Source organism: Dermacentor andersoni, chromosome 1, assembly GCF_023375885.2.
Source record: "Dermacentor andersoni chromosome 1, qqDerAnde1_hic_scaffold, whole genome shotgun sequence".
Classification (NCBI taxonomy): Eukaryota; Metazoa; Arthropoda; class Arachnida; order Ixodida; family Ixodidae; genus Dermacentor; species Dermacentor andersoni.
The window spans coordinates 142,960,593-142,977,962 of NC_092814.1; the positions used below are offsets into that span (position 1 = coordinate 142,960,593).

At 46.9% G+C, this 17,370-nt stretch overlaps 1 protein-coding gene across 1 annotated transcript in view; it reads right to left on the reverse strand.

The window, feature by feature from the left end:
- The window catches only part of raskol (Ras GTPase-activating protein raskol), a 179,806-nt gene that overhangs the window by 39,255 nt on the left and 123,181 nt on the right, over positions 1–17,370 (reverse strand). The window contains exons 18-19 of the mRNA XM_072287915.1: positions 14,660–14,744; positions 5,523–5,643 (exon numbers count right to left, since the gene is read on the reverse strand). Of these exons, the coding sequence (XP_072144016.1) occupies positions 5,523–5,643; positions 14,660–14,744 (206 nt within the window). The remainder of the gene's footprint in view (positions 1–5,522; positions 5,644–14,659; positions 14,745–17,370) is intronic.

Below are 17,370 nucleotides of genomic sequence, written 5' to 3' on the forward strand. Positions count from 1 at the left end.
GCATAGAAGAAAAATAGGACATCATTCGTGCTATCGAACGTGGCACAAAGAAGTCAGCACTGGCACGTGAGAGGGATCTACAGTTGACTACGGTGTGTGGCATTTGGAATGCGAAGGAGAAGTTGCTCGGCAGTGCTGCTGTGACTGCGAAAAGATGTCGGCTACGAGGTTCGACTTTTCGAAGTTCGACTTCTCGCCATCGTTGCCTCTGTTATTTCCCAAGTGCCGCCTAACGACAGTGATGAGGATGACAGGGAAAGCGATAGCATGGGCAATTCAGGCCCGACAGTGGCTGAAGCTGTACGTTACGTCAGCCTCATGCAGGTGTTTGCTGAGAAGAGGGGGCTGGTGGAAAGGCTGGCTCGAAGCTTATGTGAGTTTGAGGCCACTGTCATCGATGCTAGGTCGCAGCGGCACCAAACGAAAATAACAGATTTTTGTCGTGCGAAGTGAATAAATACAGCATGTTTCTTGCCCTTTCATCACACACTCTCTTCGAGTTCCATTTTTTACAGCTAAGTGGGCGATCGCACGCTATCTCGGTTAAGCAGTACTAGCGTATAGTACCTACTTTTTTCGAGCTCTGGCCAACTACCATTGAACGAGGTTTCACTGTATAAGAATAAAGTAGCAAGCAGACATCGTAACAACTATGAAGAAAGGTTGCAGGCACATGAGGCAGCACATGAAATGAAATCGAGCTGATGGGCTGTGTCAGAATACAATGCCACCAGGGCAAAACATCATGCTCACCCGAGAGGCAGGGCGCCTATTAAAAGCATGTGAGAACTGGGACACAGATAGGTGAAATCTTCATAACAAGTGGGGGCTCATCCGGGATCGATGTGGACGCCTATTGGTGAACGTGCCTGAAGAGTTGCTGCAGCATCTGCTGGGGCAGACCAACAGCTCCGCCATGAAACGTGAGAAAATCGTGGCAGAAGTTTGACAAACGCTGATGGTGGATGAGGCAGTGCAGGCCAGCAACGGTGGCAGTTCAACCGTTGGGCGACACCGCTCTGCTGGAGGTCAGCGCCCCGAGTACTGAGGATTTAACAACATCCCGTCCCCCAAAGAGTTTCCAGAGTGGCTGGAGACGTTTTGTTTGGTCAATGGTGTTGCCGCCGACAAAAGGCTTACCCACATTGTGCCTACTGCTCTGGAGTGCAGCACGAAGTTGTGGTGGCACTTTGTGACCATGTTTGCGTTGTGGGAGGAATTTACGGTGACCTTCATTTCGGAATTCTCTTCTATTGACGTGAAGTGCCGCTTGAAACAAGAACTCGAGCTACGCATGCAGAACCCAGAGGAATATTTAAAAGAATTTATTTGCACGCTTGTGGCCTGTTATGACCGAATTGGTGGCGAAGTGTCAGAATCAGAAAAGGTTGACTACGTGTTGCGGCAAATGCACCTGCAACTCCAATGCCTGGCAGAGGGCAAACAGTTTGCCAATCTTGCGTAGTTGGCTAAAGCAGCTGGCAGCCTCATGGAGCATGCTTGAGGGCAGTTACAGTACAAGCCACTGCCTCTTCCGACAGGCTAAGGGGCGAGGGGCTTTGCCTTCCAGTTGGCTGTGAACCCCGGCAGGCACCTACGTGACTGCGCTGCAGGTAACGATTTCAGCCGGCAGGAAGGAGCCCTTCCTGGAGGTGCAGATCGAGAAGACTATGTTCCAAACCCTACTGGATAAAGGCTCAAGTGTGAGCTTATGTGGAATGCTGGGGGCAAAGATAGCAGAAGAAACAGGCGCCAAGCTCAGAACACAGGTGCGTGCACTCCGCCTGGCAACAGGTTGGTCCCCACATCTGCCACATCCCTAAAGTGCAAGGTCCAATAGGCTACGAGCAGCTGTAACCATCACTTCCTGTGTGCCAGAGCTATGTCGGGACATTGTTCTTTGCAGGGACTTCTTTGAGTGCAACAGGCATTGCCATACACATAGCAATAAGCGGATGGACTATTGGCACAGACTTGCAATGCACTGTGCCGTTCGCTAAGCGTGACAAGGGTCCAGCCAGAGTGCCTGCAATAGAGGAAGATGGATAGTCTTACCCCTTGCACACCCTCTTTGAAATGGTTCTTGCAGCTCCTGACATAGGGAGTAGCATTCCAAATGAAGAGGGCAAGCACCACGCTGTAGCAACAAAACTACAACAATGCATAAAGGTAGTGCTAGACGACTTCATTCCTTTGTTCACTGCAATTCGTGGGTGTACCACTCTCGCTTAGCACTGTATAGATACAGGGGATAGTGCAGCTGTGAGATGGGACTGTGCAGTGAGTCACCGAAGGCTGCATACGTGACCTCCTAGTAGAGAAGGGTCTTATAAGGCGAAGCAACATCCCTCGGACTAGCGCCCCAGAGGTCGTCGCAAAAAAGTCTGGAGGCTATCGGCTTTCTTAGACTACCGACCGCTGAATGCACGAACCAAGGTACCTGCCTGCCCAATGCCTCGAACGGACGGCAAAGCACAACTTTGCCGAGTTGAGTAGTTCTCAAAGTTCGATCTCTCCCAAGGGTTCTTTTTTTTCAGATTCCTTTTTGCAATGCTGACATTATGAAAACTGCTTTCATCTGCCATCAGGGTACGTTTTAGTTTGTCAGGATGCCCTTTGGGGTGGGAGGTGGCTCGGCAACTATTCAAGCCTTGATGAACCGTGTGTTACAGGGAATCAATCCCCACTTCGTTATGGCATTTTTAGATTATGTTCTAGCCTCCTTGGATATGCTTGAGAGTCACGTTGAGCAGGTGAGGGAAGAACTGCAACATATTGAAAGTGCTGGCCTTATGATTAACCCGAACAAAATACAGGTGTGCCGTCAGTCCCTTAGGTTCTTGGGCCACATCATCTCACATGGGCAGTGCGGACCAGATGAAGAAAAGGTACATGCAGTGCTATATTACCCAAGACCCAGCATAAGTAAGCAGTTGCAAGCCTTCCTGGGGCTTGCTGGCTATTACAGGAACTTCATCCCACACTTCTCACTGACAGCACATCCACTCAGGGACCGTTTGAAGAAGAATGAGCCATGGTGGTGGGCTGAGAGTCAAGAGCAGGCGTTCACTGCACTCAAGCAATCTTTACCTCAAGATCCAGTTGTGGGCCTTCCAGATCTAAACCGACCTTTCGTAGTGTATTTCATGCAAGCGGTGTTGGCACTGCAGCTATGCTATTGCACGCTGGCCCTAATGGACTGCAGCCTGTTTGCTTCATTAGCAGGGTTCTTACAGAGGTCGAAAACTATTATACTGTTCAGGAGTAGCAGTGCCTTGCAGTAGTTTGGGCAGTGTACAAGTTCAGGGTTTATCTTGGATTTACCGAGTATGAGATTCACTGTGACCACTCGCCCTTGTCAGGGATGTTTAGCACCGACCAAGCTTCCCCTAGGGTCAAGCATTGGGTCCTACGACTGCAGGGCTTCAATTGCCGAATCAAGCACCAACGGGGACAGGAAAGTATGCTTGAGCAGAGCTCCTCTCCAGTGTGAAGACCACACAAGTGAGTCTACATGAGAGACTGTTCCACATTGCTGCTCCAGAAGGCTGGAGCAGCAATGGGGAATGGGGTTACGACTGTGAGCTCTGCACCCCATGGGAACCCGCAGGTGACAAGGAAGATACAGAGCCCCCGGCAGCAACACAACATGTCTTTACTGCAGAACTCTAGCAGTGCCTTGAAGAGGCCATCAAGTGTGCTCAGAAACATCAAGCAGCTGCTTGGCAAGTGCAGAAGTCCAGTTACAGCCGTCACCTGCAGCCAACAGCCATTAACCCTTTCGCTGTCACGGACGTACCGGTACGTCATTGCGCTTCCCCCCTACAGTGTCACTGACGTACCGGTACGTTCTCTATCGTGCGTTCAAAATTTCGCGCCTGAGTGCAAAGCTGGCGCTCCTAAACTGGTTACGCCATCTGTTGACTCTTTCTACAAGTTTGTATATTCGCCCCGACCTGTGTAGTACATGTATTGAAGAGTACGGTGCGACTGCCACTCCCCCCTTTCTCTTCGCTGAGTGGCGCGGTGGCTCCACGTTCGGTGGATCATGCGTCGCGCGCGTGTAGTTATGGGTTCAAGGGTTGTTCTGCCATCTCCGCTGGTTTGAAGGTTTTTATTTTTCTTCTGTTGGTATGTTTCCTACGGCGCATCAAGTTCAGGCGCACGCGCCGTTGCCTCTCCGAAAAGAGTGACTCGATTGCTGCTTTCGCTCTCTCGCCGCACCCTCGCTTCCTACTTGCAGCAGTAAACGTAAAGCCCTTCGAACTTTGTTTAGCCTTTTTCCATCTCCCTCTGTCTTCTTGATCACGCAACGTCCCGTTTCTCTCCGTTGTGTGGGCGACTGAAAGCACATCCTCCCTGCGCGCGGTTACTTTCGAATGGCTGAGCGCGCGGGACCTTTGTCTGCTCATTGGAGCGGTGGCTCAATTCCAATTCAGAATACGAGCCGAGCTCGGATTTGGACTCTGACAGCGTCTCATGCGAGGAAGAGATGAGTTCCGCATCGTCAGATTCGGATGTTGAACGGATGTTAGTCAGGCTGATGATGATGATGATGATGATGTTTACTAACAACAGCTGCAGAACACTGAATGTGCATATTGCATTGACTATGTTATTTGTATACCAATCATAATCAAAAATAAATTGCTATGTTCATTCCCTGTTATGCTCGTTCCCTGAAACCAAGCCGACACTGGGGGTGCGTCACGGCCAGAAAGGTCCGACAGCGAAAGGGTTAAAGACAGTGAGGTGACCTCGTGCTCTTATATAGTCGCACCACGGGTGATGCTGCCAAGGGTGTCTCAGCCAAGTTGGCACCACGGCGACGTGGATTTTATCGCGTCGTCAAGCAATTAGGCGACAATTTGTTTTGAGTGACCTTACTATGCAACAGTGTTGAACTATTGCCCACGCAGACCAGTGGGTGCTTTAGCCATGAACCACAGCTTCTCTCTTCCCTTACTGGTTCACATTTTGAGGGGTAAGAGTTGTGAGGAGAGAGTGGCAGTGTAAGCAGACCAAGAGCTCCAAGTGAGGCAAGGCAAAGCACGGTTCTTGGAAGCTATGTGCGCTGTTGACTGTAGTTGTCAGGGGAAGAAAGATGCAGGTGGTGTGCAGTGTGTGTAGTGTGCGTGGGTAGAGAGCATGGGGAAAGAGTTGCAGAATTAGGTAATAATGTGAATATTTGTGATGAACATCAGCCTGTCGTCGTTCGTAACAATATCAACAAGGTTCTACTGTACAAAGCACAGCCACTTAGTGTGCATATAGCAATGTGGTCCACCGAACCAGCTTCTTGCACGAAAGAAGCAATCGACGAGCGACTATGGAACATTCTAATTGCACAGTCACCTAGTAACACTGGCTGTGTCTGCCATCTTCGTTATGGCATAGTTGCAAGGGGCTGTATGTTGCGAGGCTCAGCAATCATCACCAAGCAGCTATTCAGCACTGTGTCCCATGTGCAATACTTGGCCATGGCATTTTTATGCACAAAAAGGAGAATGACATTGGCTTACCAGTGAGAGATTCTGGCTGAGGTTCTTGGAGGCCCCCCCAACGGTAGACTGGGTTGCTAAATGCTAGTGGAGGGCATCCTCCGGGTAGTGGAGGCAGCACATGGCTCACTGCAGTCGGGCCCTGCACAAAGTACATTACAGGTCAACAAGCTACAAAGTCAAGCATGGGCAACTAATTTTAAAGGATTATTAACACACAAACACAAAGGATCCAATGCAAATGCTGGATTCTATGTGAAATGAAGCATTCATGAAGTGGTCAGTCAAAGGGCCCATCGCCAGATTTGGCCATCTTGAGCTGATAAGCACAGTGCATACAATGCACGCTAATCATCGTATCCGCTAAGTATTACATCCCTACGCACTGCGGAAGAGCTTAAATTTTAAACCAAGCACCATTTGCCCTTTTCCTTGCGTGCGTCACACTCCGAACTGGGGAGTCGATGTTAATCGCACAATTGTGCCTAAGTGCATGTACGTGATGTGACGTCACTCATAGTGACACGTGACCTCAAGAATTATTCAAGGCAACATCACTGATTTGTTTAATCTGTTGCTTCAATAGACAAATTAAACTTTGGAGAAATAATAAGACATACAAACCGTACGTCTGCAAATTTTTGTTTCACTTTGTACCGTAGCAAGAGAGATGTAGCACTTCTGTTTCGTCTGCTTATTCCCACGTCGTGCAGTTGTGCACGCAGAGAACAATACTATGTCATTTTCTACTGTGTTCCAGCGCCGCGATCATGCTCTTTCATTCTCTTGCACCCACCTCAGTGCTCGTGATTGTGGCATTGACTTATACCGCTACTTAGGTGTTCTCGGGCAGAGCGAACAAAATTGCCCGCTTCATGAAATGAGACGAATGCAACAGCTCGTGGACAAGACTGTCACGAGAGGTGTGGCACTCAGCAAAAACATGAGAGAGAGAGAGAGAGAGAGAGAGAGAGAGAGAGAGAGAGAAAACAAGGTGGGGGCCTGTGACGTATTTGCCACGCAACCCTTCACCTCCAGTATGGGAGAACGCATGGAAGGAATTTCTCTTCTGGAGGCTAGATGGCGCAAGTGGAGACAGAGTGTGTCTATGTTGGCAGTGATGCTCACCTCCTGGAACCATGGGTTTGCAGCACTTCAAATATTTCTATCTCTGCTATTAATGACCTAATTAAAAGATTCTTGCAGTGGAACACTCCTTAGAAGGCACAACTTCCAGTGTATAACCAAAATTTGCTATGTGACCCGGTGAGGGTCCTCAGTAAATGCTATGCAACTAAATTCAGTGCATACAATTTTTATCACAATTGCTTTTATTTCCATTCTATCTAACATATAAAGTTATGCAGTTTGAAAAAACACGGAGTAAAGCACAGACCAAAATAGAACTGAAATTTAATGACGGGCCAGGTATGGCCAATGAGCGCCATGACAAATGGTAATGTTAACCCTTTCAGGGTAGATTTTTTTCACCATATGCGACCGCCCAGGGTCGATTTTTTTTATTGCAGATTTCAATTCCTCAGAGTGACCTATTCTGAAAAACAATTTACCGTAATTTTTCTAGGGTGACCATAAAGTGAGGGGGAAAAAAAAAAAAAAAAAAATATATATATATATATATATATATATATATATATATATATATATATATATATATATATATATATATATATATATATTGCGTTGGTATACTGTACTGTTTATTCATGAATAACAACAATAAATAAATTAAATAAACTTATAAGAATGAAAAATTTGATGCATTGTTATACACATAGTTGAAGGCTTAGAAGATGCACACACGAGAATATTCCGCAAGTCTCAAATGTTCCTGCTCTTACCTAATATTTACGTCCATAGCGTAATCGAACTGCACAGGTGAGCGCCCTCTAGAAAGCTGTATGGTTGTGTGCCCGTCAAAAAAGCAACACGTGTGACAAACTTCTGCTAATCTTCATCTTGTCGCCAACCAGAGGCAATTAGTTTCCGCAAGTCTCGGAAAAAAAAAAAGGGGGAAATGCATGCACGGTGGCATCCTTGGTATGCGCACCCCTGTGAGCAATAAACAAGCGAGTCACAGGCGGTCACACTTTGAGCGATTAGTAACAAGATAGCCATCAGTTTTGCGAGCGCAAAACTGATGGATGGAGCCAGTCAGATCATTTATCACAGAAGATCTGGCTTTAAAACTACAACTGCAGGTACTGGGAGAAACCATAATTTCATTCAACACGTTTAGCAACGCATCCCCAAGTTCTGCTGAAATAGGAAAGGTTGTTGAAGTACCACTGCGTAATCAGCACTGTTCCAACATCCATATTGTTCAAGCAATTATAGTTCCAGTTATCTGTCACAACATTGCTGCGCTGACAGCTGATAACAACTTCATTCGGAAGCTGCGATGTGAGGGCAAATTTCTTGCTGACAACAAGAATTTTCTTGAAGCGGATACTGAGAACGGCCTCAACTTGTTGATGGGAGCCGACCATCTTTGGGAAATCATGACGGGAGAAGTTGCAAAGAGCATAGAAATTCCAGGACTGGTCGCAATCAACACGGCATTTGGATGGTCACTGCAAGGACCGAGTTGCCAAAGAGCCTTTCTTGACTGCGACACTAATGTTATGGTCTGCGTTCTGCGAGTGGAAACAATTTCTGATGATGACACAACCTCACAGATTCTGCAGTCGTTCTGGCAGCTCGAAGCAATGGGCATCACAAATTATGGCGAACCTCCCTCTCCTGAGTCCATTGCACGGTTCGGAGGAACAATACGCAAGAAAAATGGCAGATACACCGCGGCGCTGCCTTGGAAAGAATATCAGAAACAGCTACTTGGAAGCAACTGTGATACCGCGCTCGCATGTCTACAAAAACTTGCAAAGAGGCTATCAATGAATGAAGGATTATTGGAGCGATACAATGCAGTCAACCGACAATACCTGGAGCTAGGACACGCTGAAGTGGTACCTAAGAGTGTTCCTATTGATCGGGCCACCTATTTTATACCACATCGGGAAGTCATACGAGAGGAATTGCTGACCACCAAGCTCCGGGTCGTGTTCGACACATCGTCACACGCTTAAGGCTTTCCATCACTCAACGACTGCCTAGATAAAGGGGTGAACCTCAACGCAGAGTTACTACAAGTACTGCTTCGCTTTCGGTGGTTTCCGCTTGCCATCAACTCGGATATCGAGAAGGCATTCTTACAAATTGAGATACAGGAGACCGACCGAGATGCATTCCGGTTTCTCTGGTTTGATGCCATTCCCGTCACCCAAAACAGTAACATTGTCGAATGGCGCATGACCCGGGTACCATTTGGATCAACATCAAGCCCTTTCTTGCTCATGGTGACTATTCATCACCACCTGGACAACGCTTGTGAGGACAAAGCGCTTGCTTCTATTTTGAAGAAGCCCTTTTATGTAGATGATTTACTGGTGGGTGCAGAGACATTCGAAGATGGTCTGAGCATCTATGAGTGATCGAATGCAATTATGCGAGATGCAGGCATGAGTCTCAGAAAATGGAAGACCAATAACCAGCAACTACAAAACATTTTCGACAACCAGGAGGAGCAAGTGGAAGGTGCATCAAGGGAATCAACTGCAGTTTTGGGAATGCAATGGGATACCGAAATTGATTACTCCAAATTTTCTTCCAAATCTATAGCCAAATACTTAGCCTCAGCTCAGCCAGACACAAGACGTACACTTCTCAAGGCTGCTTCCCGAATTTTCGACCCTCTTGGTATTCTCTCCCCTTTCACAGTCACTGCAAATCTTTTGTTTCAATGCCTGTGGGTTTTAGGCCAGTCTTGGGATGACCAGTTACCAGAGGAGATCAAGACGACATGGACAGCATGGTGCGCGGATGTAATCCAGCTTGGCTTCATCAAGATTCCGCGCTGCGTGAGAGATGGGCTATACGGAGCAGTCACGAAGGCAGAGCTGCATATATTTGTCGACGCCAGCCTGAAGGCTTATGGAGCATGTGCCTATTTGAGAACAGTTGATGACGACGTAAATACAGCTAATTACTAATAATAGCGAAGTCTCGAGTAGCACCTACCAAGATTTTAACACTGCCGAAGCTCGAGCTTATGGCTGTGGTAGTAGGAGCCAGATTATTAAAATACATCCGCTCATCGTGGTATTCCATGCATTTTCCCTGCGTCATGTGGACAGACTCCATGATCACACTGAGCTGGATCCAGGGTGACCGTAACAAGTTGGGTCAGTTTGTAAAGCACAGAGTGACTGAAATCGCAGCATTTGCTGACCCACAGCTATTGCGTTACTGCCCCGGAGAAGACAACCCCTCAGATTTATTGACTAGGGGCATATGTTTAAAGATTCTACGTACATGTCGCAGCTGGTGGAGGGGACCTGAATGGTTATCCCAGCCAAGATCAACCTGGCCTACAGACTCGGACATGAGCACACCGATATACGAAGAGTCAGAGTGTGACACGCAACAAGTACTTCTTCAAGCGCCGAGAATAGTGGACACCTTGATTGACTTGAGGAACTTTTGCAACCTACAGAAGCTCCTGCGCGTCACCGCCTGGGTATTTCGATTTGTGTATCAATGTCGTCGTATTCAAACGTCGCTGGGTGGAACTATTTCGACAGAGTAGCTAAACAAGGCTGAAATGTTCTGGATCTGTCGTGTCCAGCTCGAAGTATTCACGAATAACATTAAGTAAAACCTCGTTAAACCGTATCCGCTTAAACAGTAGTTTTGTTTTAAAATTAGTAAAGTCAAATCCCCGACTCAGCGGCCATTGAACATAGTGTGTTTCGTATCCGCATAAACCGTACCAGCTTATTGCGTACGCATCGGTTAAAACGTAGCGTTTCAACTTTTCGTCGTGCAAACACGGCGCTGCGCTGTCTCCATCGGGCGGCCCGGCAGAACAACACGCCTCAGAGATCGGAACAACAGCCCCCAAGCGCCCTGTGCGTTTGCGCGTGAAGCCACATCAACATCAACATCATTTCGACGCGGTGCCAGAGAGCGTTATGGCGTCGTGCAAGCTTGGATAAAAAAGACGCCGGGTGCTCAGCAGAGAAGAAAAATTAGACATCGTCCGTGCTATCGAACATGACACGAAGAAGTCGGTGCTGACACGCAACAGGGATCTGCTGTTGACTACACTGTGTGGTATTTGGAATGCGAAGAAGTTGCTCGGCAGCGCTGCTGCGACCGCGAAGATATGTCGGCTACGAGGTTCGACTTTTCGCCATCGTTGCCTGTGTTGTTGCCGAATTGTCGACTAGCGACAGTGACGAGGACGACACGGAAAGCGATAGCACGGGCGATTCAGGCCCGACAGTGGCATAAGCTGCGCGTTAAGTCAGCCTCATGAATGCAATCGTCGCGACAACAATAGGGGCGCGATAACGTAACTCTATTCCAAATGAAAATTATTCCAAACTCCGGCACCCGGCAATGAAAAAGGCGCCCCCGGGACTTCTGCAGCACTACTGCGCACATGCACGGTGAATACGTAACGCCAACGAAGAATCTGCCATGCGAGTGTTTGCCGAGAAGAGGGGGCTGGCTGAAAAGCTGGCACGTAGCTTCAGTAAGTTTGAGGCCGCTGTCGTCGTCGTGCTAGGCTGCCGCGGCATCAAACGAAAATAACACTTTTGTCGTGCGAAGTGAATAAATACTGCATGTTTTTTCCCCTTACATCGCACTCTCTCCGAGTTCCGTTTTCGACAGGTAAGTGGGTGATCTCATGCTATTCGGTTAAACAGTACTACCATTTAGTAGGTACCTTTCCCGAGCTCCGGCCAACAACGGTTTAACGAGGTTTCACTGTAAACACCTTTGGCTTAGAGACACTGTCCAGAAACACTCTGTACAGCGCGATCTCCACCCTTACCTTGATCACAGCGGACAGTTTCGACTTGGTAGCCGATTTGAAAGAATGAACTCTACGTATGACGAAAAGCACCCGGTTATTCTACCGCAAAGGCATCCCTAGACGGCCTTAGTTGTTACTGAGGCTCACTGTAGAGTTTTACATGGCGGTGTGGCAAGCACTATGATGCAGATTCGACAGCGTTACTGGGTTATACGTGCTCGACAAGAAGTTAAGCGGATCATCAATGTTTGCTTTCTCTGCAAAAAAATACAACAGCAAACCTGTAAAGGTGCAATTTGCACCAATGACTGAAGACAGGCTTCTCACATCACGGCCGTTTGAAGTTGTGGGATTAGACTTTGCAGGCCCACTATATGTAAAGCAACATGAGACTGATGGAGTTACATACAAAGCTTATATTCTGTTGTTCACATGTGCGACCACGAGAGCTGTACACCTTGAATTGACGAGTGGAATCTCTACAAGCTCCTTCTTACTAGCGTTCCGTAGGTTTTTGGCTCGTGGAGGAGTGCCCGCAACACTGCACTTCGATAATGCTCTCGCATTTAAGAGAGCATCGCGTGACCTATGTGACATTTGGAACACCATGAAGAGCTCTCCATTTGCATCTTTGCTCTTGACGCATTGCATAGAATAGAAATTTATTATGCGAGGTGCCCCTTGGTGGGGCGGGTGGTGGGAGAGATTTATTCGATCAGTCAAGTCATCTTTACACAAAGTTCTGGGAAAGAGCAAGCTCAACAACAAACAAACAGACTGTACTGCTGGAGGTAGAGACGGTTATCAATTCAAGACCTCCAACCTATACGTATACGGACGCTAGAGAGCCTTCACTATGTCCTGCTCATTTTCTGGTCGGGAGCTCATTTCTTGCCTCTCCAGAGCGAACCAACAGTGACGACGAAGCTCGAAGTGCACAGGCTGTGCGACGTGACCTCAGCAAGAAGTTGCGATACCGCCAGAAGCTCGTGGACCATCTGTGGATCCGATGGAAGAAAGAATACCTCCTCGAGCTGCGGGCACTTCACCTCTACCTATTGCATCCTAGTAGCAGTCTACAAGTAGATGATGTAGTACTCATCGAGGAACCTAACATCTCTAGAGGTATTTGGCCACTGGGACGAGTCGTGGACATCTTCCCTGGTCAATATGGAATCATCCGAGCCTGCCGTGTGAAAGCTCAAGATGGCAAGCTTATAAGAAGGCCAGTGCAGAAATTTTACAAGCTTGAATTGGACAACGCTACTGGGGGGCGGGAGTATGTAGAAAAAGATGAATAAACGGGGCAGGTGGGCACTGAAAAGAAGAAGTTGGAACAATGAGTAGCTCTTTGTCTGGTTTCTTCGCGTCTCGTTAGTTTTATACAGGCATTGTCTGAACACATAGCCAACCGGTTTCCAACAGGCAAATTCCGAGACTTCATCTCGTCCAGAACCAGATTTGCAATCTTGTGACCCGTCGCTTCCCCTTTGGGTTGTCCCGAGACAAAGAAGGCGGCTTTCGACTCTACTCGTTTCTTTAACGAAATATGTCACAATAGGGTAAAAGCTGCGTATCCCTATTGTTACTGCCATCCACAGCGATCGAAAATACTTGCTGTTCTAGGGCATCCAGCAAAGGAGTCTCCGCGTTGGCGGCCATTTCCAGAACAATTGACATTGTCTTTGTTCGTCCACAGGCGTAGCGTTTCGCTTCTTCGCACTTGGGGAACATCTTGCGGAAAAGCGGTCCGGCATGGTCGCTGACACTTCAACTAAACATGCCGTGAAGAGGCATTTTGCATGAATCACACCGAGGTCATTGTCACTGTGTAGAAAACTTGCTAGGCTCTGCTGGCTGTCTGCGGCTTGCACATATCCCCGATGCTTTTTCGAAGTGATGTGGACCTTGATGTCAGACTTGCCGCCATGCGAGATATTCACATCACAGGAACACGTGGTGCAGAATCTGAACTTTTCCCCTTTTTTCGACGGCACGAAGCACAGAAATTCTACCATGCACGATTTCAAAAACACTTGGAAGTATGTCAGGGCTTCGAGCTCGCCACTGCACTGCGAAGCCGCTACAGGCGGAGTCACACTGCGTCCGACGCAACAGCTAGTCACACAAAAGGCGAGGCCAACACTGCAGTGACTGAAGCTGACTGAAGTCCAAACCTGCGCGCCCGCGCGAACAAAGGCAACAGCATGGCAACAGGTTTGCGGAGGCGCTAGAGGCACTATCAAGCTTTGGATATGGATTCGTGACCCCCCTAGTAGACGATAGAAGTCACTACAACCTTGCAGCTGCTGATGATGATACCACGCATACATGTTGCCCTCTCTTGTGGTGGCGCAAGGTACCAGGGTGTAGTTTTACTACATTTTCAAGTTCTCTTTTTGCAAATAAAATGTTTTCCATAAAATTTCAAGATTGCTCGAAATTCGTACATTTTATGGAAAATTCAGAAGAGTTGGCAGGTATGAAATAGTAACCACAACTACCTCATCTTAACAATGAACAATGACTGAGGTTTTTAGAGCACGAAAAAGGACAAGAGACAGAGGCAAGACGAGGACACAGCACTAACTTCCAACAATTGTTTTATTCCACGAAGCGGTACACGTATATCTAGGTAACAGACAACACCGTACGCATGCGCATACGTACTGATTTCTAATCAAATGAGACAGCAACGAGACATGTGTAATGGAAAGTTAAGATTACACATGTCTCGTTGCTGTCTCATTTGATTAGAAATCAGTATATATGCGCATGCGTACAGTGTTGTCTGTTACCTATATATATGTGTACCGCTTCGTGGAATAAAACAATTATTGGAAGTTAGCGTTGTGTCCGCGTCTTGCCTCTGTCTCTCGTCCCTTTTCGTGCGCTAAAAAACCTCAGTTATGGAATACCAACATGCCCTAACCTACACTTTTTCAATGAACAATGCTTACATTGCCATGCTGTTACATTCATAAGCTCTGCTTAGTAAAATTGCGAGCTCATGCTCATAAACACACTTTAGAATGTTCATGTGGTGTTGAATATTCGTAAAATATTGAATATGAATGTTAAAGATAGGATACTCGATTCATATTCAAATTTTCAAATATTTGGGCACCCCTTGTAAACACATCTGTAATCTTATCTTCTATGGCCTAACACAGATACTTTCATGACTGTACATGCAAATGGACGGAGCTCCAAAGAGATGTCTGAAATATTGAAAGGCAACTGCTTAGTGGCTCACCTGTCCGGAGGGCATAGTGGTAAGCAAATCTGGAAGGGCTCTTGGTAGCTCTCTAGGTATTGTGGTACTTGGGGCCAGGGCACTCCTGCACATATACCATGACTTCAATACAACTGACCAGAAAAAAAGGTCGAGTTGCGAGGTGCAAGAAGGACACTAGTTTGGCAAGCAATTTTCTTTTCTTACATACCTTACAGATCTGGTTGAAGCATTGGGTAAAGGGGATATACTACACACTAGTGATACAAACAGAAGCACAAACTGTGTAACGGTACAGAAATAATAAATATAGCAAATACAATAACAAAAAATTTAATAACTACAAAAATGAAACAATCACTGACAGATGTGCACTGATTTATGGAAATGCATAATGGAATGATGCTACGCATAGCGAGACTGTAACCCCCAGAATAATATAAACCAGCAAGGTCTAAAAAGAAAAAAAGAAAGAAGCCAGCAATGATTAACAAGTATTTAATAAAATTTCCGAAGTTGGAGAGAAAACTGTAGTTGTGGATATTTGTGCATCACAGCTCTAATATACAGTCGAAACCCACGATAACAAAACTCCACGACAACAAAATATTTTCGTATCCTCTGCGAACGGCCACAGGATTCAATACATTTCGTACCTCTCGACAACGAAATATCGCTGTACTACAATCCTGCATCAACAAAATTTTCCGGGATGTAACCCCGCGTATTACCTACTTGCGCAAGGCTATCAGGCTCCGAAATGTGCACAAATGTGATTGCTTTACACTAAAATTGTGTAAAATACCACCACATCACACTTGCGCAGGCGGCACCAGTTAAGCGCCGGGAGCAATCGCGTGCAACGGAAACACGTCATGGCTGCCATCTTGTTTGATGATCCCCTATTCGAAGCGGCACGCATGTTCCTACCGGCATGCGACGACAGCTTTTGCACACCTAGTGCAGTGCTTAATGTGCACTTTGGTGAGCAAAATGCAGCAACAGCAAGGAAATCCACATCCCTCCAACGCAGAGCTGTTTATGGCGCTTGAGATGGCGGTCACAGCATGGAGTGCCACGCATCGGGCCGTGATTGAGTAATCGTCCGGGAATACGCATCTCTTCTTCAAGAATGCTCATTTTCGGTGCCACCCAACAGGCATCGCATTCGGATTCGGCACCGAACGTAGATTTGCGCAAAGTAATCTTGATCGATTGCCTTCAGTATAGGAGCTACAATCACTTTTGTGCTCAGTACCGGACGTGTCGGTGTCTACAGGTGACAGCATGCACTGAAGAAATGCTGCTGCTTGCATGGAGCGCTATTGCTCTGTGTCCGGTGCCAAGTTAGTAAGCAAAATCTCATGTTTCATGTTTCATATGTTTCAAACTCATGTTTCATGTTCTAGTGATGCTGAAACAGCTGCTATGCATCTTTTACTAGATGTGTGTCAAGCACGTTTTTTTTTTCGATAAAGAACAGCCCACTGTCATCCAATGGTATGTGCTATGCTGCCCAATTGCAGTATTATTTATGGCAGAGTAGCAACATGAGCCTGCAGTTGTGCAGAACTAAATTGAAATCTGGGGTTATCAAAACGGTTTGATTATGAGGCACGCCATAGAGGGAGACACCGGATTAATTTTGACCACCAGAGGATCTTTAATGTGCCCGCAATGCCAGGGCATGGGCATTCTACATTTTGCCCCCATCGAAATGCTGCAGCTGTGGCTAGGATTTGACCCCGCATCTAAGAACATCTATAACTATGACCCTGTGTCTAAGAACGTGTATAAGAAAGTCTGAAATTTCAGATGCAAGAAACTTTCGCCGCCTGATTTTGCGGACTTTTTGCCATGGACACTGGTCTGAAACAACATTAATCATAGGAACCACTGTCACTATTTTGATGATCTCGCCTCCTCGAACCAGCGCTCTCGCATGCAGATCTGCTGGTAGCCGTAGCTATCACCGCGGCAACTCTAAGCCTAGCTACTTTGATGTTCGCTACAAAGATTCTTTCTGTTGTGTGTCGTGTTTTTCATTGAAACAATTCGCCGCTGTTAGCAATGGCACCGACTCCATCTTTGTTTTCCTCGCCACTGTCTTGGAAGCTCGGAAAGCATGGCGCGTTGCATAATGCCGGTTCGCGAAAGCCAGCTTCGCCTCAATGCAGCAATGTTACGCAATGAAGCATACACGAAGTATTGCGGTGAAGCATACCAAGAGTGGGAAGGGGTAATTGTCACGGGACACGGTATGTACACTTTAATTATACATGCGTGCACCTGCAGTCTCCTATCACAGTACAAGTACCGATACGCCTAATATATGTACTGGCAGGCCTTCAGAGCTATTTGGGATGTACCTGTGGCGATTTCAGCACTTGGGGTAGTAAAAGGCATGCACTTGTTTTTTTCGGACGTTTTCCCAGCCCTTTTGCAGCCCCTAATGAGTCTGAAAAACTGGACGTTGACCGTAAATATTAAATTCTGGGGCTTCAAGTGTAAAAACCATGACTCGATTATAAGGCACGTCATAGTGGGGGACTCCTGATTACTTTTGACCACCTGGGGTTCTTTATTGAGCACCTAAATCCAAGTAAACAAGTGTTTTTCCATTACACCCCCATCCAAATGTCGCCACCGTGGCCGAGATTGAACCGGAAACACCCCACAGTAATGAGACGCAAACAGAGGCAGCTGCAAAAACCATAGTGTTTCCTAGAGAG